At 40.5% G+C, this 26,642-nt stretch overlaps 2 protein-coding genes across 15 annotated transcripts in view; one reads left to right on the forward strand and one right to left on the reverse strand.

The window, feature by feature from the left end:
* The window catches only part of LOC111269964 (uncharacterized), a 53,008-nt gene extending 39,084 nt beyond the window's left edge, over window positions 1–13,924 (reverse strand). For 3 of the 9 annotated variants that reach the window (XR_002686021.2, XR_002686020.2, XM_022849919.2), the window contains exon 1: window positions 3,450–6,293. The gene's annotated coding sequence lies outside the window, so the exon portion shown is untranslated. The other 6 variants (XM_022849922.2, XM_022849926.2, XM_022849921.2 and 3 more) reach the window with 6 other exon arrangements.
* Window positions 11,223–26,642, forward strand: part of LOC111269967 (protein spinster homolog 3) — a 38,205-nt gene continuing 22,785 nt past the window's right edge. The window contains exons 1-2 of one of the 6 annotated variants that reach the window (XR_002686031.2): window positions 11,223–11,399; window positions 24,358–24,549. Coding sequence is in view for 3 of the 6 variants with exons in the window: in XM_086972311.1 (XP_086828437.1) it covers window positions 14,338–14,356; window positions 24,358–24,549 (211 nt within the window). In the remaining 3 variants the exon portion in view is untranslated. Of the gene's footprint in view, window positions 11,400–14,095; window positions 14,357–24,357; window positions 24,550–26,642 lie in introns of those variants that run through there. The other 5 variants (XM_086972311.1, XM_086972312.1, XM_086972310.1 and 2 more) reach the window with 5 other exon arrangements.

The raw sequence follows: 26,642 nt of genomic DNA on the forward strand, positions 1-26,642 counted from the left end.
ATAACAAATAATAAATATAAATAAAAATACGCTACACTTATGTAGTAGAGAGTTACGTCGCCTGGAACGTCATATCCGTTTTGATCGACTTCAATCTCACCGTTTACGCAAGATGACCACATTCGACAACCCCTTTTCAATTCGCTGATAAAATTGAGCTGTTTTAGTCGCATTGCACCATCTTTCGCCTTTAAAACAACTAAAGTCTTTTTTTCCGGTGGATACTTTTTTGTTACAGATTGTTACATCGTGTTTTATGTCGTTAGTTCGCTACGTTAGTTTTGAATGTTACTGGCGTCGTTAGCTCGATAACGGTAACGGAAAGTGACTGGTCGAATGCCTCAGCGCCGGCAACTTCTCGATTGTCAGTATTAATATGGCTTGAGACTAGAGGCAATTCAATTGATCACCTGTTGCCCAGAGCGATTGCAGCTCACTCACAGCGTGTATTGCTGCTTGGCTCACACAACTGAGATTGGTGTTCGACCCTGGATAACCAACACTCTAGCATCAGACCTTAAATATAAATCCTTTCAAATACTGTATAATTTTGAACTAAGCACAATTATATGTACATTACGAAGTAAAATGTTAAAACTTGCTGTTAACAACAGCTTAAGTTATGCTTAATAATACGCCTAATCGATCATAGCACGATACGTATTACGCAATAGAATGAATAAGGAAGAACTAAACCCTAGATGTGTAATAAGTATACTTAATAGGTACCAGGATGTCTCTCACTGATTTTGCTACAGTGATTCTTAAGACCAAAAGAGGTAGCTCCACGGCGCTCGGTTTGAATTATTAAATCTATTACCTTTTTAGGAAACCGAAAAGGAACGCCTCATTTTGCTATGGATTTTTCCGCAGTTAAAAGTGAGGTGGGCAGCGACCGATAGAATAAGAAACGCGGGCGGACAGCTTTCGTCTACCCGATTAGATGTTCCAGCCTTGTGCAACGTCCATAGTGTTATAGCAAATTCCGAGTTGTGGCCAGCCAAGTTGCAGATAAGCCACACAATGTAGGACGAAATGTTCGGCTAAGAAACATTTACTGCGCTTTCCACCCCGCCGTGGTAATATTACCGTCCTAGAATTATGTTTTTACCACATGCTTGGTAAACAATGCTAGTACACTATCTAGTACTATTACTGCTAAGAGTCAGGATAATACTGCCCTATTGATGATCATTGATACACTTAAGCGGCGCTAGCGATGAATCGAGTAGATGACAGTCTCACCTATTCGGAACTAGCTTGTTACCACTAGCACTTTTCCTCGGTCATCATCTATCCGTTGCTTTACGATTGGGCTGTCCATCCATGATGTATTAGTGAGTCAGTCATTGTCTATTGCGTACGGCAATGGATCACATTTACATAATTCTGCGCCCCAAGATCGATGTATGTGTTCTGTCCATTAAGATGCTTTGCACGAGTACCTGCGTTTGCGAAGACGGACTCGCATCAGCCGTTCTACTACGAAACCACTAACTACTGATGGTGATTGCTTAATGCTGTCGAAGTGGCAAGAGCGAAAATTACGTTGGTAGATTGCACGAGAACCACGCCTAGATTTATTTCTGCCAGTCTACTTGTACTTACGTCTAGATAAAACGCTGCTTGAACAAAAATTGAAATACTATTCTATTATACAGACAACCCCACCGAAGTAGCCAATTTAGAGCAAAGTTCAGAATGGCCACAAACATTATGTTATATGTAGTATTATTATTAATTAGTTGTATTTTATGTTGCACAATAGCCTCCCTCTGCTAGCGCCGGAACGAAAGGCATCAACATGAATAGCCAATCGTAGCTAAGCATCGTTTCCTCACTAGCATATTTAAGTAGCAAACATTTCTACTTCTGTTGTTAGCATAGCACGCCAGTTTCTACCTCACCTTAGTTTGTCTTAGTACTCGAGCACTGGACAGAGTTATCGCGCAAACACGACCTATTGCCATATATGCATACATTTATGACATGTACCGGAACTAACAGTAGTGTTTGTTTGCAGCACTGAAGGCCTCAGGGAAACGCTGTGAGATACCGATTCACCTTATTGGGTTAAATTAGGAATATTATCTGTAATATTACAGTATTGTAGGTAGGAGGTTGAAGCACAGAAACTAACCGTTATAATGACCATACACCAGTAACAATCAGATGAATATATGTATACATATATTACAAAGGATATCTGTACAACTATTCACACAAACACCATAGGGTATAGGTTTAGCAATCAGACATATGCCAAGACCAATCGAAGCGCTACAAACACTAACCACATTAAATATGTGCCAGAATACAAGCAAATTATCTGGTGGGCCATAATAAATGCCCCTTACGTCGCGTTAAAATGTCGAAGGTAAATATTAAATTCTCGTCTTTTCCGATGTAGTGACTATGAGGATAATAACCACTGCTGAAGGCAAGTGAATTAGCACACGCATGTACACGTGTACACATACTGTCTCAATCATACAAACATCAGAGGTGACAAACACCGTAGGATAGGGTTGGTTGTCGACAGCTGGCCTTCAATGAATCATGGATTAACATTAATCGATTCGTTAGTTTCTTGCATTTATCTGAAGTTGTTAGAAAACGAGGAATGCAAATAGAACACACTGTGTTTGAAACGTAATTTACGTTGTACTCATGCGTTGCGAGAGGTAACAGCCAAGTGAGTCAGACATGGCTACCCATAGCTCCCTCTCGTAGCCCACTAGAACTTCCACACTTTATTTGATCAAAAAATTTGCTAGAAGTAAGCACCTGCTTTCTGTAACCGCAGCACCGATATAGACAGACAATCTCAACTTCCACACGCCAGTGAACACGTCGATACGGGGAACGCAAACAAAAAGCCATAGTTTCACAAGCAAACTGACTGGAATAAACTCCAATTGGGTCAACCACCACAACACCCCAATATGTCTGCCCCCTCCGATACAACGGGTGTTTGGTGTCGTTTGAGACGAGATCTTCACGAAAGGCGGTGCACGGCAATGTCGTACACTATTACCACTCCGACATATTCGTTAATCATTAGATTACAATAGTTGGTTATCTGATGACTCGCACGGAACCCCGTAGCTGCGCCTATTGGAGCCGCCGCAGGAACTGCGCTGCTGAGGGTGCTGATGTTAGGGACAACAATTAGGCCGATGCTGGACATGCAACTGCCGCTGTTACCGTTGCTGCTGCTGTTGTCTGTGTTAACGGACAGTAGGCATATCGACATCGACCAGCCATACCCGAATGAACACTTACAACACGCGACGGACTCGCAGCCGTCTTCGGTCGTGGCTTGTACTCAGGCCCTTCGGTTACGTCCCATTCACTGCCGCAAGATTCACAATTATTGATCGACCAGCACAAGTAAAAAGGAAGAAAAAACAACATTTTTATACAACCACTCTTCACAGACGACTCACCATTACGGTGTCCCTAGGGTTTGCAGACTGCTGCTGCTGGTTCCGTTCATACGTTAGCTGAGTGAGACCTGGATGTCTCGAAGTTGGCTCGATTGTGTTTACTGCTGGTCGCCGGTTTATTGTATCCCAGGTGAAAGTGCCACACACAACGTTATTACATGATTACGACGACTGCTCGAGGCTGACCGTCCTAAGTTAGTAGAAGTTCACGGCGCTTCCTCACCTCACCACAGGCCGGCGGCTACAATGGTGCGACGAAGTCTGGCAGTTCTTACCTGCCTGCCTACCTGTCTGTTCGTCTTGCAGCCTTCCCGGTTAACTAGCTGATCGTTTATCGTCCCTGTGCTGCTTCACCTCGCAACGATCAGTAGTTAACTGGCAGATAATAGTTACGAAACGGCGTGTACTGATTCTGTCGCTTGAACAAGTCCAATCAAGGTAAAGACGAGCAGCAGGCCCACCAGGCCAAGCCGTGTAGTGTCAACCACCGCTACTGCGGACGCTGTTGCAGTTGTACTTCAAGTCTCCTGCAGCAGTAGCTACTCGACAAATGACGTCAGGCCAGGCGTTGTGCACAGCCCACTACGACCACCAAGTGTTAGCTACCATCAGCATCACTAGCTAAACGACGACGAGCTTGTAGCGGCGTCAATTGTACCACATTTGGTACCACCTTAACGGACCACATTCGTATCAAGCGCGCCAAATTCGAGTTTAAAATTGCGTGTGTGCAACAGTAAAAAACAAAGCAAGCGAAGTCTATAATAAGCAAAAAATAGAAATAGGCTTGCCAGAAGTACCAGCGAACTGGTGCTATTATGAAGAAATTGAAATATTCAGGTTAAAATGTTTATATCCAAGATTCATAACAGCATAGGGTAAAATTAACTTGAAAATTTATATAGAGGCCTTGGTCAAAAGAAATGAGTTTGAGCTAGTTGTATAATATAACATTTGAGAGATCAGGAGTCACTGCTTCAAGTCCCACACATGCTACACAACTTGTGTGAATGAAGATACTTAACATAAGATGCCACATATATCGCGGCTACCCTAAATTTTTTTGAGTTGTTTCGGCCTTATCATACAAACTGCTTTTATAAGAAATTTACCCTCGACACAAACCGCTCATTTCCGGATATTCGTAAACCATCTAAATGGATGATATATTTACGCTACTGAATAAAAAATATTGCTGTTTGAGGTTCAGTTCGATCGTATGGTAGCCATTTTGTGAGAAGAAGCCCAAACAATAATATCGGTTTTAACAATATGTTAATAAAAAATCATTCTTGTATTGATTAAAAGGAGCACCTCTTCCCAGGCATGAGGAAAATATTTCCCTTGCCTCTTAGACCCAGCATTGCGACTACAAAAATTGATCATTCAAGTAACCTTTGTAGAAACATTTATTTTATGTTTTATCAATGTAAAAATAGCTAGATCTAATTTTAGTGGCATATTAAGCAATATGTTAACAGAAGTGCACAATCTACCAAAGAAATGACGTTTCTGGACTAAAACCTCGCGTGTCTCCTTAACTGTCGGAACGATGAAACATTAACTAACTGCGTTTGAGCGCGTGCCTTGATAACTTACCCCTTTTTCTGTTGTCTATCAACCCCATCTTTTTCTCAGTCGTTCCCTATTGACGTATACTTATTCCAATGCTTGAATACTATATCGCAGTGATCTAGAACAAAACATCGTGAGTGTAGAGACCCGTGCAACACGATCTAAGTTTAGTATGTCCTGTGGACGTAAATTGAAAACGCCTTGCCTAAATTAATTAGGAATTTCAATAAACACAATATTTATCATAGGATATTTTCGCTATGCAGTTTAAAACAGCGTATATTTAAAAATAACACCTATTGTCACTGGGCAGTGGAACAAACACTGCAGTAGAAAAATATAGTTAATTCAAATGATAAAATACTCTGTATTATAGTTATAACAGCTGCTCCAACATGATATGTTACCAGTAAAAATTAAACAACACACGCTTTTTTGCAAACTGCTCCCCTGCAGAAAATCACAAATAAGAAACGGTGAGACCAGAACCATGTTTGTTCGTGTCATTCGCAGTTTTTTGTACACAAAAAGCAATCAACAATGAATAAAATAGACTTCTTCTATTTGTGGTCGGGAGAATGGCCTGCAAAAGCAAATTCCTTCATTTACCAAAAGCCGACCAATTTTTCTAATTTGATGGTATCCTGCACATAACCAGTCATCAGTATCCGACTGCCTATGAAAGAAGTCTTTTGTAGTTTCCCGCCAAAATACATTGTCCTTTACGGCTGCTAGTCGCTCTGCAATGTCTCTTAAACGCCACAGTATGCATTTTTCAAAATTCGCTCAAAAAAATATTGCATCTTAACGAATATTTCATGCTAACACTTTAACTCACAATATTCAGTTGCCGAGTTACATTGTGAAAGGATCGACCAAAAATGAATAGGTGCAACTATAAAAATTTCGATATATTCTATATATGTGCGAGGATAGTACTATTTCGGGTTACCTTTCAGTAACGTTAAGCGATATATTAAGTTAGATCGCGTTCAGTTGGTCTGTGTTATTGGTATTCGCTTATATACAAACGGGCTGTCTGTTTCGAATGTCGTAAGTAAACACTATTTCGAAACCCTGTTTTTGTCTATGACCAAATTTTCAGAAAGCAGTGTCTTTTCTTCAAAATTAGAAAAAAACCGAACAATAATTAAATAGACGTTGTTGTTGTTGTCGTTATCGTAACTTTTCGTCGGAGCGTTGGCAATAAATTAAAAAGCGTTTAGATCTGAACGCCGGTTTCTTGCAATCTTCGTTTAAGTAGTTAATCACCACCGTACCTCTATCGACAAGGCGTAAGCTTCTCCTTTGTTCGATAACCTTGCTGCGATAAGCACAACCGTCATAACTGAATACAGTTCATATCTGTCTTCGCCGACCATCAATACCTGGATGAAGTTTGAGCGCCTTCGACAGAACAGAATCGCAATTCACACTTCACCCACCAACGACTGGAGAGCCAACTCAACACACAAATTACAATATGGCCTCCGTGAAATACACGCACTGTTTTGAAAAAGATCAACAGGAAAAATCACGACAACCTTATCAATTTCTAACTGGCCTCGACCGTCGCATTTCAGTTGATCTGACTTTTTTGTCCTTCTTTTTTCTCGATTTAGATTGAGCTCGAATAGAATATCACAATGCAATAATCGCCCTCTCCCATTTGGCTCTTGGGATCAGGTCTCGGCGCAGCTTCTAGCAACTGATGATATGCTTCAACTTTCACCAGGCGCTAAGTCGCATGGGCGTCTGCACTTCAGTAGAAATTTACAGTAACTTTGCCTGGTATTCATACGTGGTTTAGTTTTTACCGCATGTAAATTCGCGCTGGGCTACCTTGCGTCGTCATTTAGTACCTATTTGAGCTAATATAAAGTAGATGCTGCTCAGGAGCTCGACCGCTGGCGCCATACAGAGAAAATGCTGTAAGCAATTGTCACCTGGTGGGGTTGAGCCTTAGCACTGGTACCAATTGCAGGCATTTTCCTTTATTTGAATGTAACCTAGTTTGCAGTATTACATATTATATCTACCTAGCCAAAACCTCAATGACTAATATGCGTGTATTCATAGGCGTTGGTGTTCCACAGCTTTCTGACATTCTGCTTCATGCATCACTCCGTTAACCTCTCCAAAAAAGAATAGGTTTCATAAACACAGAGACGTTTCCCCTGTTAAGCAGGCACGTTTAGCCAATTACAAGATAACGGGATTCGAAAGTGATCAAGTGTATATACACATTGTATTTAAATACTCGAAGTGAATTATAAATTCATCCGAAGTTAATATAAGTATCAGCTAATGAAGTTTAATGCAGATCGACCTAGGAAAGGATGCAGGAAAACAAACTGAGAGTGTTTGATTAAAACGCATTGGTTTTATCGTGAGGAAACTGAGTCGAGAATAAAGAAAGCCTTTTTGTCTTCCTTTTCTAATGCAATTTACTAACTCAGTTATGCCTTTCTCTCGTAGTTGCAAATGTTAATTTACGTTTGTTATTTAGGACCTATATAGTTTGACGACTGAAATATTTGGACGCGTTGGCTCACAGATAGCTATAGTCTATGTAACTTCAGTTCGACCGAAATGAGAAGATTTTCTTCTTCAAAGAAAAAAAATTACTATCTAAGTTTAAGTTGAGCTGCTGTCTATATATATATTTAACTTCGCGTTCTTAAAGTAGTGAACACGCCGGCATTTATCCATGAAACGCTTATTTACCGTATCGATTTTGGCACGAGTGCCTGTTCTGAATGAACAGTTTATCATAAACAGCCGTTTGTTCAGATGGAACGAGATTTGTGCTCAAGAAGCCTGCATCAGCTTCAAATGCAGTTAACTACATAATTCAAATAGCTGATCTTTGAAAGTCACCCTAATTGTGACCTACTAAATTGACAGCAGCTTTGATGGTGCAACTGGCCGATGGAAGCTTAACTCCTGTTACAATTTTTCATCTTCCTATTCAAGTCTTAAATTCCTCTAAAAAACCTATAGATTTTAAAAACATTGACAAACATCATTGAATTACCCACCTATGGGACGTGTTTCAACAGCTAACGTTTCAATGCCAGGAGAAAATAATGGCGTCTCTTTAAATTCTACCTGACCCAAGCAAGGAAAATTTTTTTATTTTTTTATATGATTTTCTCAGCAAAGATGTTTATTCAGTTTGTTTTAGAATAGACTCCGGTTAGACTTTTCGCAAAATATTTTCTATGCGATTGACTTAATAATGTTTACTTCAAGTTTATCTTGCTTAACCGTTAATTCTTATAAAAAAACAAGGTATTGGCCAAAGCGCATTCTGGACGAGAAAGTTTTGGTGTATAATACATAATTGTAGACTTCAGCGATTCCATAGTGTGAATCGATAGAGATATTCGTGCTAATAGATGACGCTTGTTATATTGCTATATATACGGCAAGTTCACGTAACGTTGGTGGATAAATGCTGATAAATATGGTAGAAAATAAATACAATGTCATTTGGATCACCGGATTTCCGTATCTAAATAAGTGTTTTTAGTCTTAGATTTGGTAACGCTCTTAAGGATTGCTTTAAACGACCGGCTTTTCCCAGCACGAAACGAAGTATGCCACCCCCGATTTTTTGACCTAAGTTACCAAATTTGTTTGTCGTTTGTGGGCAAATATGTTATTATTCTGCCTTATTTATTTTTTATTCATGAAATTTGGTGGTCTATTTGCATATATACGTATTATTTAAATCGAACGTAGTCACACCTCGCTGCATCTTGGGAAGCATGCGTCTGAAATAATAGTTAACGGCAACACCGGGCGAAAACTGAAAAAATGTGCGAATTCACGCATGTAATTGTTATATATTTATCAGGAAATACATTAATAAAATGAAATCGACGGTTCGTTTCTCTATTACAGTTATATAAGTCTCAAAGCCACGTCTGAAAACGATTATTTATAGTAGTATTTATACAAAATATTTTATGTTGATTACAATATAGTCTGTAGAAGCATCAAAATATCTTTGTCCAATTGCTTTAATCACTGCAGGAGATAGTTAGCGGAGAAAGTTAAGCGGATATGTTTGTTCCGCTAAGTGGACAAATTGCAGCTTACAAAATGTATCAGTGTTTTTGCTTCCCAAGGATTCTTTCTATCCGTAAAGCTTCATAAAACCTTATAATAAATTAATTACAACTGTTGATCTGGATAAGATTAATAATTGTAAAATATTAGCCATTCTAACCAAAATCACAAGTCTTGTAGCTTCAATATTGAATTGTCTGTTTCGTTTGATAATCCATTTGTCCCACGTTAGTCTACCTTGTGAGTTTATATGAAATAAAACACTCTCAAAAATTAGCAAGTGCTTGCAAGCCAGTTTGAATTTAGAAAAAAAAAACAAAATAGGGATTCCCGACAACGCACAGACCTCAAAGTTGTTTAACTTTGGTTCTCACCCGTTAGAAGTGACAACAATTTTTGATGGACACAGTCCGTCCACTTTGAATCGTTGAAAACAAACAGTTTTTACAATAATAATATTAATAAAAACTGTTTTTTTTTTTTTCAATAACTAGAAAGCATTTTACTTTAGAAAACATTTACGTTTAACAAAAAAAATTGCATTGAATGAAACCGCTCAGGGATAAGATCTCTAGTTCCAAGTATAAATCAACAATTGAGGAATTTACATATGCAAAAATAAGTCCAATTTATAATAGCAACATAACAATCTTTAGCTTATTGGTTACCCGGTGTCTTTTTATTGAACGGTATTATACACCCGCCTCCAATAACTGAAAAATAATATAATTCGTATTTTATTTCGATTTCCTATTATTATTATTATACTATCATATAAAATTAATTATTATTTTTATTATTACTAATATGAAAGAAACAGTTTATTGCTATTTAGGATAAATTATGTAACAATGCAGTTCTTTGTAATTAATATTAAATTAAAGAGTCAGCCGACAGTAAATTGTTAGCTGCTTATCTTAGATAATAATCACAGAAATATAAAATTATAAATCAAGCTTTTAATAGGGTAATTATTATTTCGGGAATATTTTGTGACCTCTTTTTGCTTAGATACCTTGTTTTCCAGGTAGTTCTCCTATTTCAAACTTGATATCTCAGACGCCTGAGTTACATCTGCGGCACGAAGGTACCCAATCTGAGTCTAACAATTGTCACCCGATGCTACTATGTAATTTATAACTGCTTGTATAATACTGTAATTATTAACGGATTGATGAGGAATACTGCCCAGATTTCCGATAAAACGATACTAGATCTAAAGAGCCTTTTGCAGTAGGAAACCTGTTCAGCTAGACCGCCACCAGAATAATATGGTATACTATGGTCGAAGAGGTTTATAGTGCTTAATATTGGCGTGCCTCCATAAATTATAACTAGCTGCACGTGCTTACGAAGTCTGTAATTTGTAGCATTTAATGCATATTCCTATACTCAACGAACTGTTAGACAATTAATGTTAGCACACAACGCTAGCAGCTACTTTTTGTGTTACAATTTAGTCGTCTTTGAAAAAAGTCTCGCTCGTCAGACCACAATCTCCGTAACATAAAATCAAATTACCATTATCCTCTAAGCACTTTTTACACATAAAGACTACAACAATGCGTAATCTGTAAAATCTTGTAAAAAAACAAGTTAGCAGTGCTTGTTAACTTACATCGTAGAAATACATTCACGAACCGTTTATTACTGTGCAAAGCTCTGCAATGAGGTCAATTAACGATCGCCCGCCAGAAGTTTGTACTGTGTCTGAAGGGTAAACGCCAGCCCATCGTGCATTCGTTTGTGATTTATCTTCAATATATCTATCTACGTTTACTACTTCTCTATGTATCATGAAATCCCCGTCTCATACCTGATATTAGAGTGTTCATAATAGGCCGCGATAGGCATTTGAATCGTGATACAAATGTTTTTTTCGCTCCCCCGCTCGCCAGAAGGTTTCATTCAAAGCCGCGATGTGTGTCCGTTACGAGCTAAGGTTTGTTCACGGTAATCGGCGACACGTCCTCGACCTAAAATCCAACTCATCTTCTTTACGGGGTGAGGATGAACGTCGACGGGGCGGTAGAGGGTTTTTGTGTGTGTGTGTATCTATGTCTGGACAGACACGGTTGTTCGCCGTGTTAAACTGACAGTGGCAGCGTCCAGTTACGACGGTACGGTACCTGCAACGATGCTGTAGTGTTCCTTATCAATGCGCTGTTGCAGTGCGATGTTGTCGGAGCTGCTCAGAGTGAAAATCGTATACTGCCAGGCTAACTACGGCCAGTGATTTCTGATATTTTGTTGGCGTTCAGTGGATTGCGACACTGTAGCGGCTGTCATAAAAAGGCGGTAAGTAGTGACAAAATAGGGCCGTGGTGACATGAGGCGGTGCAATCGCATCAGCTAGTTCCTTGGGTGAGTAGATGATTCACGTGCCAATAATACTGTATTCGATATGTTGCCAGTACGAGTATCACTAACAGTGTTACCGCTATTAGCACTAGCAAAAGTTCATCGTGTGGCTGTATAATTTCTCGTGCACGCAAGGTTTTTTTTATCTTTTGATGCAACTATGTTGTGTGTGATGGGGGGGGGGGGGGGAGTGTACGCGAACGTTGAGCGATGATCCGGCATGTTCGCGTAAGCACGGTGGCCATGTGAGCGGTCTTTCCACTCAGCATGAACCGCACCCAGACGACAAACAGCGTGTCCTATTGTGGCTGTCTCAGCCCATGATAGAGACTGTGACATTAGTCTAAAGCAATACAATTCGCTATGCTGTCCTTTCTACATAACAACAGAACGAGGAAGCCTGAAGTGAGAGGCCTATCTCGAATTACCTAACCACATTGTGTTGGTACGTACGCTTTAAAGCGGCTGAAGCTGTTACCGGTCGTTTGGGCTACCTGAAGATTCACTGTCTTCTGCTTCCTATCGTGCTCGCGCCTAGTGATTGTCGAATTTTCGTCGGGCTGGATTGGATGGACCATTATCGGAGCGGTAGTCCAGGAGCGGAGTACCATGGGTGATTCGGTCGGGATTAGACGTGAAAGAGCATAGTGCTTAGGGCGACAATGATTTATCGGCTATCATTCCATGAAAACGTCCTCTTGTATGGGGGTTAATGCATATACACGAAGCGAACCTGAAGCGGGGTCAACAATGTTAAATTGGTACGGCACATCAGCTGGCCGTAGTCATCAGTCCCGTTCTGCTATCCTCGGTTTGCCTCCGTGAAGTTACCGGAGGTTGTCTGACAAACGGACCACGTTGTGTATGGCTTCAAACAGCGGCGGTGCAGCTGCAGACCGTGAAGAACGTAACGTTCATTTGAGGGCCAAGGTTTTGTTTCCGTCATGGTAAAAAATTATGTCGTTTAAAAGTGAAATCAGTAACGTCTTTTGTTATAACGAGCGATCGCATAACACAAGCATTAATAAGTGAAATTAATCTGTACGTGGGGTAGTTGTACACGGAATGCAGTTGGTGTTGGTAAAAAAAAAATGTCGTGTGAACATATAGAGTAGTATAGCGTAGCGTAGCGTGGCACATAAGTAGAGCATAGGTAGACGGGCAGGCATCTACCTGACCCCGCCCTTTTCTTTTATTCCCGACTACTCCATTGCACCCCACCCAGTACTGACATTACCCTCGCCAATGCAATAGAAAAAGAGAAAAATGGGTAGACCAGTTGCGAAGAAAAGCTTGGTGCGTAAACCGGCCAGTTCAACTGTAATCTGACTTGGAGCAATAGTAAAGTTACGCGTGTTGAATTTATTGGTTAGTTTTTACCCGGTGCCACAATCGAAAATTGGTGATTGATACGTGGGGCTGATATGTAAATCGTGTTTTTTGAAGAGACTCTTAAGTTCGTTCTAGAACGACGAGTAAATCAGATCGGTATGGATAGCTTAGATCTAATTCATTCTTCTCTATATGTGAGTAGACGTCATTGAAAACGTGTAGTTATTATTGGTTTGGTTTTTCATATATTTATGATACAGACAGGGTGTCAGTTAGAAGGAAATAGAAGTAGACCAACAGACCCCAGAAAAAGAACTACTTATTTAAATTTAATATCGTGTGCACGCCCACTAGACATCTCAAGATCCAGTAACTCATGCAATAGATGGCTAAGTAGACGTTGCATCGATCGCCTGCAGCCAGCCATGTTTGATGAGGCAGCTGGTCGCAGGTGAACGGGTAAATCGAGTCTCTCTCCGTTTTCTGCTCTTTCCCTCTCCTGTGTAAGGAAACAAACGTCCTCAGACCTCCTGAGCGTCGTTGTTTTGTCTTGTAGTAGGTTTAGCTATCTGGTCATCTTGCGTCTATGCGTAAGTAGGTGTAACTGCGTGTGTATCTGTGTATGCTACTGGAGCTTCATATACTTACGTTGACGCCGATGGGTAATTCTGTCCCGGTGACGACAACGACAATGAACGCTGTGGATTTCAGTTGTTGGCTAAAACGGTCGGTCGGTGTCTTCTTGGTTGTTCGGTTCATCTATTTCCCCTTCTTAGGCCAGCCCTTACCCATTATGGCACGATGTGAAAGGGAACTTGTTTGACTTAGCTTCATGACGAGGAAAGAAATAAAAGAAGTGGAAATGTTCACCATTTGAGTTTAGGGGTACTAGACAAAGTCTGCTCGAAATAGGCGACGCTGGCACAGTATGGCGCTCGGGTGTTTGCTGCCACACTGACACGGATGTCTGTATGATCTATTAGCAGCATCGAGATTAATATCACCACCATCATTGTCATAATCGTCGTTTTGTATATGAGACGTTAAACACTGCCGCATTGACGAACTCTCTAGCGGCGACTGAGATAGGCTTTAAGAAATTTGATGACAACGACGACTGCTTTCTCGGTAATATACAATACCGTGTACCGGATTTTTGAGAGAGTGACTCAAATGCTACGGGGTAAGGGTAGCAACAGAAAGGAGCCGCTCAAGTAAGTAAAGGAAAGTGGGGTAAATACGCTGCCTCCAGCCATAGAAGGCGATGGTAACAGCAAGAGTTACGCACTCTACATCAGCGTAGCGTATTGAGTCCTTTTCTTTGGGTAGTACTGTGTATAGGCAGTTGGTAGCGCCTCCTTGCATTGAGCCTGAAAATTTAGTGAATTGTTCAACTAGTGATTAGGTTGTGTACTTGCTTACTTGTTTACTCAGCAGTGTGCACTCGCCCATGGTTACGGCGGGTAGAGTATAGCTAGATCGAGAAAAGTGCTGATAATTACTTGTTTCTGCAATCGATAAGTGAAACCTTTGAAGGCCGAAAATGTCGCCGCAGGACGGAGGTGAACTCAAAAGATATTTTCCGCCTACCAATGTTGAAAGTCTGTGGGTTTGTGAGCGCGTCTGTATACTTGCGTATATATATTACATGAATTTGCAGGAGTATTGTGTCCGGTGGAGTAGCGGCATTCTTTCCTACGTTTGTACCGTCCATGACGTGCTCTCTACCATTACCTGAACATGCAAACGCCCCAATAAGAAAGCGATACTTTATGGCAACGTTCAGTTTATTTCACGTTTTTGCCCCCGTCGCTTTGTGCCTAACTACGTGGCAAACTCCGTTGACGGCTAAGCATGTCTAAGGTATTCAACAGGTGAAGTTAGTGACGCGAGCTTTGTTTATGATTCGGTACAATTGTTAACCTACTGGTGTACTCTCCAGTAAAAATATAGAGACAGGGTTAATAATATGAGGGCTATAAGGAAAAGTTGTAAGTGGTCATCAACATCTGTAGTCTTCTCTAAAAAAAGATGGTGCAGGAGAGGGCTAAAATGTTGCTGTTTTGTTGATATTTCTTCACTACAAATGGCAAACAAGTACCCGGCTAAATTAGTTAGCTAACAGTCACTGAAATTAAAATAGAAAATTCGCAAAACGCCTATACTGCATAACGTCTGCTCTGATTACTTAATAAATCGTCTATTACGAAAAACAGATCCGTTGAGATAACACGATTATCGATTCCATGAGCCTTAAGCCTGACCTGTAGGTACCAGTATCCTCAGAATCAACTCGGGTCTACAGCGCGGGGAAAATCCATTCGATTTAATCAGTGATCGAAACAGAAAAACACGACTACACTTGTAAAACGCAGTTATTGCTTTGATATAATAAACGTAATATTACATTTCTCGAATTATTATAGTGTGTATAGGAAAAGAAACCGTTTTTATGCCATAATTGTTTTGAAGGATTTTTATTACGTTTCGTTTTTCCTTAGTTCATTGAAGTTTTGCTATAAATAACTGCAGATATGATAAGCCCCTCAAAAATCTTTTCAGACCGCCTGTTTAAAACATAAGGGAAACATAGGAAGCTCACGCTTCGCTGCCCAGTAAACCTATAAATAGTTAGTACGCTTAGATAACTTATCAGGTTAAATTTTGATCTAAAAAAATTACCGTATTGGTAATTTATTTTTTGTCTGCGCTTTTTATTTGACTGTGCCATAATCATTCCAGTCAGTTGCTAGGGGTAGAGTTCTACGCAATCATAGATGGGGCTATAATGCAGACCGCCTCTTCGTGATTAGCAGCGGCTAAACAAATATATGTGCTCGATATATGTATAGAGTACATATATAGAACGTCCTCCAGTATTGTTATGCGATCATTGCTAAAAACCTTGTTTATCTGAGATAAAGGTGTGCGTGAAAGTAGCCCTGGTAGTTCAACATTTTCCTACTTCCACACGCTCTTCGTTTACTTTGGTGAAAGCGTATCTTACTAACTTTTCCCCTGTTTGAACTTCTGGGTAAAACCTACACAAGCTGTTAATACAGTTCGCCCGTTTATTCATGTTTAGGAAAAAGCTAATGCCGGCGCGTTCAATGAGTGGACAGATTACCGATCCTATGAATAAACAGAAACATAACATTAAAATATTTAAGATTTTTTACCTATATTTATCAGGAGGTTCTCACTAGCCGTACGCAAAAGCGAAATTTAAAAGCCTCTTCCTTGAATGCAAGAATAACGAATAAGCTCGATCAGTTTTTTTTTTGTTAAACCTTCATTTAGTAAGAAGAAGATTTCGAATGATTTTTATCACCAACAGCTGTTAAAGGCGGGACTAAGAGTTATATTGAGTTAGGTTTTCGCTCTCACTCACTTTTGATATCGCATATATCAAAAGCTATGCTGATACCTAGTACCATCAAATTAAGCGGCAGTCAAGAGAATGTTCCAAGTTGTACTCTTATATTACTTACTATTAGTAACCACTGTACTTGTCGTGACCTCGATTGCACCAAGTACCGTTCATAAATTTGATTTCTTTGCTGGTCGTTATTATGTTCGGGTCTATTTTGATTCCTAAGAAAGGACTTTTCCGTATCGAGGCTCCTTGTCCATATAGATCCATCGCAAGATATTAGCAGGGTTATGTAATCCTTTTCATGTCTGTTTATAGTAGAAGCTAGTGCGGGCAACAGTAGCAAATGTCGGTTGTAAAACACTTAATCGATCGAGATTAGGTGACGCGGATGGCGCCGACCAGAAACGCTTTTTGATCCGCCCTGCCTCCCTAACATTAAAGTGCGCCTAATGTTCGTCTAGAGGGCGCTGATAGACATGTGTATATGTATATATATATCTCTAATAACTGTGGGAACGTTAACACGATACGATGATAGCGATTATCAAGGTGCTATTGCTACTCATTCAAACTGAACTTCCTACAAAGTCGTGTAAATCGGTGCCTATATGTTCAAGCCTAAGTGCACTTCTTGTCAGGGCAATATTGATAATATGAGAATCTTCGTAGAATCGTAAATTCGGTCATGAAGATGTCACCGTACAAAATGTTTAATGTGTAAGCGTATTCGTAAGCTGGAAGCAGCCGTTCATCTCTGAGGACAAAAACAATCTAACAACAAACATCTAACAACAATTAAAACTGCGTTAATCCTACGCGACTTTACTACTAATGGAAAATCACGAGAGGATTGCATAAGCGAAAAAAGTGCTGCTAGCAGAGCAGGATGATCTATAATAATTTAAAGTGGGAATTGTTATACTGGAAGCATCTCTGAATATTACTTTCCCAAAGATCGACTGTATGAATTTTTATTTTCCTTTTTTCTAGGTCCATTTACATGTTACGTCAGTTACGCTTGTGGAGCGCTACAATTTCCAGGGTTATCCTATACCTGATTTCACTTCAGACAAACAAACATGTAGTTAAGGAAACAGTCTGTTCTATTTGACGCTTTCTCGGACTATTCGGATTATTCATACAAGTTATGTAGTTAAGCAGTATGCTATTTCGGATAACTAGATAATTTTTTCTCACACGGAAACAAAGTGGTCAAGCCGACATCGCGTAACTAACAAAAGCGTTTCTCACAGCGGATATCCACTTCCGACGCTTGTTACTGCTTATGTACGCTGCCATACGGTTATGATAGTCGTGTGTAACATCCCAGTCGAAAACAACTTTTGCATAAAACGAAGATACCGACCGATTGCGAGACTCAATCCCAACGTGTCATTTGTGGGTATCTGAGCTTAGCTGCTGAACGAGAGAGCCAATAGATTAAAAACGAAATAAATCAAATACTACATGACATATGTGTCAACCCCGTTGGATACTGATGTGGTAGTTTGATTGATCTTCTCCTGGTCAGCGTTCATTATCAACTATAAGCTTACAGTCATTTCTCATAAACGGAACTTTGATACTTCCTTGCCGATAGCCGTGAATAAAATACGGTGGCAATAGTGTGAACTACTGCAAACCAGTATCAAGAGTTAGCGTGATGGGGATTGCTGCAGTGTCCTCGTAGCGGAACATTTAATTCCATTTTATTGCATTATTATTAAATCAAATACGAAACATAGGCAGCATAATTTTAAATTTGATAGTGCACAGCACTGATCTTCTGTAGCTAACACTGAATCAAACCAGACGATAGGACTGATGTGCATCTTGGAACTAGTATGGCTTTTGATATCTTCTTCACAAAATCCCACTTCACAAGTATATGTCATGCCTTACAAAATCTACTTCACTCGAACTACTGACAAAACGTTTCTTTTTTTTTTTTTGTTTTTATATAGATAGTTTGATGAATTCGACAGCGCAAGTGTGTTTTAAAAAGACTGCATTTGATTTCTTGCGTAAGACAGCATTAAGTTTCGATGTTTTCTTCGTATATTTTAGACCCGTTTCTACTAAAAAAAACGACTCTAATGTAAACGTTTTCGAGTTGCTGTGTGAAAGGCATAAAAATGCCCAGATTTCGATGGCCTAGACGAAAAAATGTCCCTTTGTCCGTAGCTTGTTGACTGGACTCTGACGGTAGTGAGTGCGCAAATTCGGATCATCTCTGAGATAACTGTGTCTGGAAACACGATCAATTCAGTTTAAGGGGACAGAGACAAAAGGAAGCTTACATCTGACGAGGCAAAAGAACAATAGAGAATGAGTAAAAGTCAGTCTAATATAAATAAAAAAAATCGATACTACTCGTAGGCGAGCTTATAAATGAAGGTGCAAATCTATCTGTGACGCATAAGGTAAATATAAAGATTTACACGCCTATAATATTAGACAAAACGGTACCTTACAAGACCACAGCCCTGAGTAGGAAATGCAGATCGATGCAAACTGAGAGATGAATAGCTGCGTGAACTTATGACGATCTGGAGCAATATAAAGCGATGGATTCAACAGGTTGGTATGCTGTCGGAAGTCTTGAATGAAATATAAAAGTTGAAGTTGAAACGGCGTATCATTGATTCAATTCATTCAAAATAATATACAGCCAATACTACACCATGGCAAAAGCAGCTGCCATTTAACAGGTAGTTCTACACTTTCGAAAAGGTTTATGCATTATATTTTTTTTTCGTTTTACTGTCACGTCGCTCCAAGTAGTGAACCATCATTTTACTCTTGATATACGATGCTTATGTTAGGTCAATAGAGCTGCTTGCACGGATCTATGTAACTGCCATAATAATCAAGTTAATTAATCGTGCTGGCAGTATCCATAAAATAGAAGCCATATTGAGGAAGGACGGCCGGTTTAAACGGACTGAATTTTGCGTATAAACGTCAGACGCAGTAGTTAATGACAAACCCGTACTTTGTTAGATTTTCTCTCGTTTGTTGTGCTGGATACGACAAAAGTCGATAGTCATAGCTACGATTAGATGGATGAGCTATATGGTTACCCGCGTAGACGTTATTCACGGTAACCGGAAAAGTTTCATCTTCAGCTGGAAGTTGTTTAAGATCGCCTTGATTCCGCATCATCTATCGCCATGATGCATAGATATATAAAAATTGGCGGGCCAATTTTGCTTAGTTGATGCCTTTTCGTCAAAAAAGCTCCACACTGTATTAGTTAAAAGAATGAGGTATAATATATATGGTTGATAATGTGGTAATAACACGGCGAGCGTATTTGCTACCAATGTATTTTTAAGACTGGTTTAATTACGAATTGAGTGCATATGCAAGAAAATTAACTTTTTTTCATTCACACAAATTGTGTAATAATTGTGTGGGTGTAAATGCTTACGTGGCTTTTTATATGACATGTATTTTTATGAGAAGTGTTCGGTCCGTTTGCCAAGCCAAGTAAGTACAACTTAATTAATTATTGGCGGACAACTGGACTATATTTACCGTAGCATATGCGTGTGTCCTGAAACGAACGAAAGCCTATGTTACCTGTACAACGAAATGCACAGTGCATAGATGTTTGAAACATGGCTCGACCATGTTGTCGTATAGAGAATTCGGCCTTTGGTAATTTTGACTAAGATACCTTTCCTGATCATGTGGAGTGTCGACTGATCATTTGTCATTAGTCACAGCATTATATTATTATTGCTATTGTATTTCTTAGGTGACCAGATCTGATCATGCCATGTGTGTAGTTCTAGTGGAGCCTCTAGTACCATGTAAAAAAACGATGGTTGTAAAATTTATTTAGACATTTTGCAAGCTTATTTTTAGACAACCTTGACAAACGAGGACAGGCGAAGACTATTTGATAACTACGCTCAGTGACAAGCAACACTGCTTTGAGCGTAAGCGCCTATTTTCCGAAAGAAAGCGAAATGCGTTTCTGACGCCGCGTAGATATTCCTCCCGATCGACATGTGTGACACAGAATATAATAAAACGGTCCATAGCGTTATACCTCGAATATGGTCGCCTACAGCGTGCGGCTATCTGTGTACAGATTGCATCCGAGAGCCCAATAAGCCTGAGAACAGGTATCACGAGGCCTGTTTTTGCCAGTTGCAAAAAAATATTTCAGGATGTTCTATGGCAGCGCACATGTAAATCGTAGAAAATGTCTTCATGCGATTATTATTAGATGATAATAGAAATCATGGAAGTTATTTGCATATAGGTATCTGCGCAATAGGATCGGATAAACTTAGTGGGACGGTCACCTGTTCGTCAATGTAGTGTATAATGAGACGTTCTTAATATCGAAAGGGGTACTACGGTTCACAGTGAAGCAATACAAATACACGGTTCTCATGTCCGTCATTATCAGCGTTATTGTGGCAAGCAAGAATGCTTTAGTTTTCTTTATCAACAAATAATGTAGCCTGTCGAAATCAGGCTGCCTGTGCCCACAGTGAGCGGATCCTTTGTATCACTCGACAGTACGCTCAGCGTATTGCGATTCGTTTCTACGTATATGTGCGTAAACGTCTGTGGCTATTTGTTACCCAACCCGCATCCTGATACGATGCCGTAACGACGTTATGCAGAGGCGATGATTAAAACAGGATAAATGAAAGGAACAAATCGGTTTACTCGATGATCACTATGCCATGTGAGAGGCCCCGTCGATGTGGCTTAGGTTCTTCTACCGTGGGATAGTTTCTGTGGTGGCCCCATATTACTATATAATCATCCTGAGCAGTAGTAGCAACAGTAAAAGTTGCTGCAGCTGGGTTAGCAACGAGATGGTAAATATGGACTCAAATCTTTATACAATTTCCCTTTACTTACCTCAGTTTATGTACAGTGATTTGCAGAGGCAATTCCAACACTCGATTATAACGATCGATAACGACCACCACTTAGGCACGTCACTTTCTTAACACAATGTGAAGGCATAGCGACTCGACCAGTACGTGCTAGCAATCCGTCTTGCGGGATTATGCCGGATGTACGACATGCCTCTCTTCTTCAATTGATGTGACACAGGGAAGAGAATCGAAACTTTTTGTGGAGACGTTCCATAGAGATTCGCATTGTATGACCCCTCTATTTGTGTGCCTATCCTCCCAAACTACTTCACTACGACTGGTAATCTATGCTGTGCGTCTTACTCTATCCTACTTATAAACCTACGACCCGAATTGTCTATACATAGACATCAGGAACGACTAGAGTCCAGACAGCTTAGACATGTTTAACCCGGCGATGGTTGTTCATGCACAAGAGGGTCACATTTACTTGCGGTGTGTGCCTGCAACGGAAACAGAGTCTAGTTTGCTGACTGCAAGTTGTAGTATGATAGATATCCATGTTCGAAGAACGACCCAGTATGTCGTTACAAAGCGGCGAAAAACGAATTTTTAGAGACAGGTGCGACAGACCTATCCTAAAAATTAAGATACTGAAGGTACTCACCAAGAGAGTCACCGGGTGAATGTCGAGAAGCCATTATTGTAGGAACGTTTTATTCGTATCCTGCCGCCTAAATATTGCATGGACATTGGACTGCACTCTTTCGTATTTATTTACGAGTTGTCACGGAACATTTCAACCGATACACGCCGACGCAGACGAATTTGACCGATTAGAGCGAATCGGATATGCTGACCTATCTTGAAGCTGTTAGCGCTTGTTCCTATTGCTCTATTATCTACGATCAGGTAAGGTTTCGAACGTTCGGTCTGCATGATAATGATAGTGAGTTGGGGGTGGCAACTGGCGATAACTAATAGATTCTATTGGCCCTAGAGACTGTTTTAGACAGCTATGTCCCGCCTATTACATTCATCCGATTGTACTGATACCACTGTTGGCCTTCCATCCGCGCTTCTCGCATTTAGTGCTCGGCATCACGTGACCTCGGCTGAGTGCAACCAAAGGTTTTTAAATGCTTTTCGCCAGGTACCGTGACTCGGCGTATGACACCTATCACAAATCCGGTACCCAGCACCGCCGCAACAGAGGGCAAAATGGACCTATTTTCTTGCGGGCTTAAGGGAGCTCGATTAAAGGTTCGCTGAGGAGAGCTTGTTCCCTTTATCCTGGTGCTATCTAAAATCAGGTAGGCTTAAAGGCAGATGACTGCAGACTTGCATAGAGTTCAGGCTCAAGAGTAAACAAGTCTATCAGAACACCCGTCTATGCTACCTGAACGTTCCTGTCATGTTTATTTCCATGCATCGTCGTGCCTTCGTATATACAGTGGTGGGGTGAGAAGCTATCGAGTATCTCGGCAAGCTGTTGCCATAGGCAACAAATTTGATTAACATGGAACTGAAAAAAACGAGGCAAGGTTTCCGCCAATTCCAACACTAGCGTACTAGGGCGTGCTGTTTAAGGACCTATTTGATTTGATATTGAGTTCTATCTCAGAGCTGGAGTACAGCCAATATGATGGAAGTTGCTTGTGCTGTTGTTACCGCAGTTGCCGATGCGTCGTCTGCTTTTTGTCCAGTTTTGTTTGTGTAGTTTGAATGACCGCACAAATGTTGATGTTACTTTCGCTTCTCACTGACCACTGTTGTGCGCGTCAAGCTAGGGGTATTAATATTAAATGCAAAATTAAACTGGATTTTCCACGCGTGGGGTTTAGCTATCGGTAAAACCATAAGTGATTAGCCAAGAAACAATGGATTATTTAGTGACACTGATTAACATCCTATATCGGTTGATATTATAAAACTTTTTAAGGTGCATTTACGTCTTAATAGGCGTATTCAAAATCGCCCGCTTATAACTAAGTGCACCCTGGTTTGCTAACTGTGAAGCATTCGTGAATTTTGCATGCGTTTCTAGATACATATTTGCTTCACAACGATTTCGACATCTGGTTTTGTATAAATGATGAATATTCGTCTCTGCGAATTAATCGGACGCCACCCTGCTACTTGTCATTAAACTCATAACTCTTCACTCGATTCATGTATATGGCACAGGGCAGAAGTCTCTTTGCAGTTTAAAGTCTTCATTTGCTATATATAGGTGTGTATTTTTATCGAGTTCGCAGACTGCCAAGAGACTTTTGCCAACCCATTCTGTGTATACAAAGTAGGTGCAGGGGCAGACGCTTACCTTCTACTCTTGTTCTCCCGCTCTCCTAAAGCTGACTTTTATTTATTTCCCCTTTATACATGCAGCTATCAACATAGTTTACTTCCGCCTACTTACATAACGCTCTAACCTCACCAATTTCTGCCATTCAGCCCGCCTTCGATCTGTATTCACCTTTTCCTGTTGTTGCTGCTGTTTGACTTGTTATCGTTGCCGATATCATTGTTACTGTTACCGTCATTACTGCTATCGCCAGTTTTTTTTGTCATCAACAATGTCTTGTTTTGTCTCTTTCTCTCTGTCTTTCTGCTTGTCGACCGATATCTTCATTCGGTGGCTGGAATACGAACTGCTTTCGTCGTTCGGTGGCTCGCTGTACGACGCGATCGTCACTGCTGCTCACCACTCTGCTTTTGCATCTTTACTATTATGGCACTCGCGGCGCTTCATCTTTTTACGCCTATCCGTGCGGATGCGATCCGAATCCTATGGTGCGGTTATAATCTGTACGCGGTTCCGCATAAAGTTCCACGCAGTGGTTCCAGTTGGAAATTGTGCGCCATGTTGTGATGGTACTGCTGCACGGTTCGTCTGAATGGGTAGGGGCCTCTTGCACTGAATTATGAAAACGATAAGGTTTTGCGAAATCCTAAACAGCCCGTAATGACAACTCTGATTCCGCAGACGAAGTCGAAGCACCGGCAGTAAGCGCAGGAGGTGACGAAGTCACTGCCGCCATCACAACTTGCTGTGTAGACCTTTTGTCCGGCAACGGTCATAAGAACTACTGTAACAGCAGAACCCGCAACGATAATACGACCATCTATAACGGGTGCAACAGTACCATTCACTGCAGCTGTGATAGAAACCGGGATCGCATTGGCCGCAGCGGTAACAGCAGCGACAGCAATCACCTTATTGTTATTTTGGGTGGCTATTTAGCATTGCCTCCTCAAAGAGCGCCACATAAAATCTGCCAGATGGGTTTGTTAGGTTGGCTCGACAATAATATAATTATTAACTGGACACCCGCAGATAACCAGGTAAAACGGGTCTCTTCGGTAACCCACGTCGACTCGACGTCGACCGTCGTTACGAAAATGGATCCAGCGCAGGATCCGCCACTTCTACTAGGTGAACAGCGATCCTGGAAACGGGAATGGGCCGCATTGAATATCCTTTTCTTCGTCAACCTTATTAACTATATGGACCGAGTCACCATTGCGGGTAAGTAGACCGCGATTTTTCATCTCTTTTATTATTTATTGTTCATTTATTTAGATTTCCTCTAAGTTAAGTGGAATATATTAGAAAAATATGTCAGGATTTTTCAACTAGATTCTAGTATTATGTCGTTGTCGATGATTACTCGTAGACCTAGGTGCTAATATTCTATCTTACTATTAATAAAATTTTAGAGCGTTAAATCAACCATGATGAACATCAGGAAAAGAACGGCTGTTATTGTTTGTATTCTAGCCTTCTGTGTCTTTCTTGATCAGTAGTTTTCTCTCAAATGCAGGCAAGTTTTCGCTCTCCTTTTATCGACGGACCCACTGCCCGTTATTCTTTGCCTGCCTCTTTGTCCCTGATCAGTGAATGAGTTTTTTAATGTTTCGCCAGGTGCGCTTTGATAGAGGTCTGCGGCGCTCCTTTTCTAGCTGATAAAACATATTTCTCTATCTACTGATGTGTAGTTATGTTTAGTTTAGTTAGTTTGTAATGTGTAGTTATTTTCGTCGAATTATTTGTTCGATTTAATACAGCATTTTATTCTAATTTGAGTGGCAACAAAGGTCCCAATGGTGTTTCTAGAGTTTTTTTAGGGACGAAGGATACCGTTAAGCACATAGATAAATCTGAAGTCATCAGCACATCAACGTGTTCAATTGGATTTCGTATTAACCTATTTTTCAGCTCATTCATTAACATTCATCAACAAACGGTTGTAGGTTTGAACTTTAGAGTTTAAGCGTCATCTAAGTTGCAATAACATCCAGCAAGCGTTATTAGAGTAGTACCTGTAATACAGGAGTGATAGTGTTTGCCTACTAAACAGGGACATGTGAGAGTGTGAACGCTCGAAGCTCGGTTTCGAAAACACGCCCTGCACATTTCGTACCCGCAGTTCTCCAAGAATAAATATAACTTGTTTTCGCACATCCTGTTGTTATTTCGGATAACAGCGGTCCTCATTTTTTCGAAATTATCCGAAGACTTGCTTCGATCTTATAGCCAGCAAGAAACAACGATGTTGAAGCGGTCTTATCCTAATATATAATATCTAAGTCTTCAGGCAGACGATTGGCGCAAGAAACAGGAGCCATGGCAATAACATAGCCAACCGTATTATAACAGCCGTCACCAAATAATGGTTTGCTTTTTCCTTGTTCCGGATGACACTTTTACCAACAAACGATCCGCGATAAGACACCGCTGCCTCGATATGGCAACAAGGCAGCTTGCGCTCGCAAAGATCGTTTTATAGACCTGTGGCACCTTAGTTTTCTATATATATATATATATATATATATATATATATATATATATATATATATATAATGAAGAATAATAGATCTATCTGTAATAAAAATAAACCAGACAGCGTTGCAGTCGAACGAGCCGCGGGGTGTAATTGGCAGCTATCGTCATTTGCGACTGTCGCCGCGGTAGATGATGCCGTTCTTAGTAATCTAACAACCAAGCGATAGAGTAAGAGTGTAATTAAGACCTTTGCCCTCGGTTCCGGTTTCCTTATTATTAGATTCATATGCGTTCCTCCCTTGGAGGTTCTCGTTACAACGTCCTCGCTTAGACGTTAACAATAATCGTGATCAATAGTCGACTGACGATTGTAAAGCAACCAAATGAATCCTGTCAAACGATCGGGGTTTTAGGTGGGCTAAAAGATCTTTGCTATCTGCTGCTTTACTCAGATCATCTGCTGCTGCGAATGTTATTTCAGGGGAAAAACACGGAAGGGCTGCGATTATTATTCGCAGTATTTTCGCTACCAGTCGGATATTTGCGTTAACTGGTTTGTTGTTGTCGTCGTGTCATCTAAAAGGTGCCAAGAGGCACTCGAAGCGAGCGGCAGTGGCGCGCTTGCAATTATTCTACACGTGACTGAACACGAATGTGATCACGCCGTAGGTAAATGGTATAACACTGTGCCAGTTATTCCGGCGATAGAGGCTCTAGTGGTGTTCTTAAAGCCATATGTATGTAGACTTGAGCGTCAGAAAAGGTTGATATCGGTAATGCGTGATTATGCCATAGCACTGCTAAATCTGTAATAGGCATTTAATGTCCACAGTTCT

The sequence above is a fragment of the Varroa jacobsoni genome, unplaced genomic scaffold, assembly GCF_002532875.2.
Source record: "Varroa jacobsoni isolate VJ856 unplaced genomic scaffold, vjacob_1.0 scaffold_1428, whole genome shotgun sequence".
In the NCBI taxonomy this organism is placed as follows: Eukaryota; Metazoa; Arthropoda; class Arachnida; order Mesostigmata; family Varroidae; genus Varroa; species Varroa jacobsoni.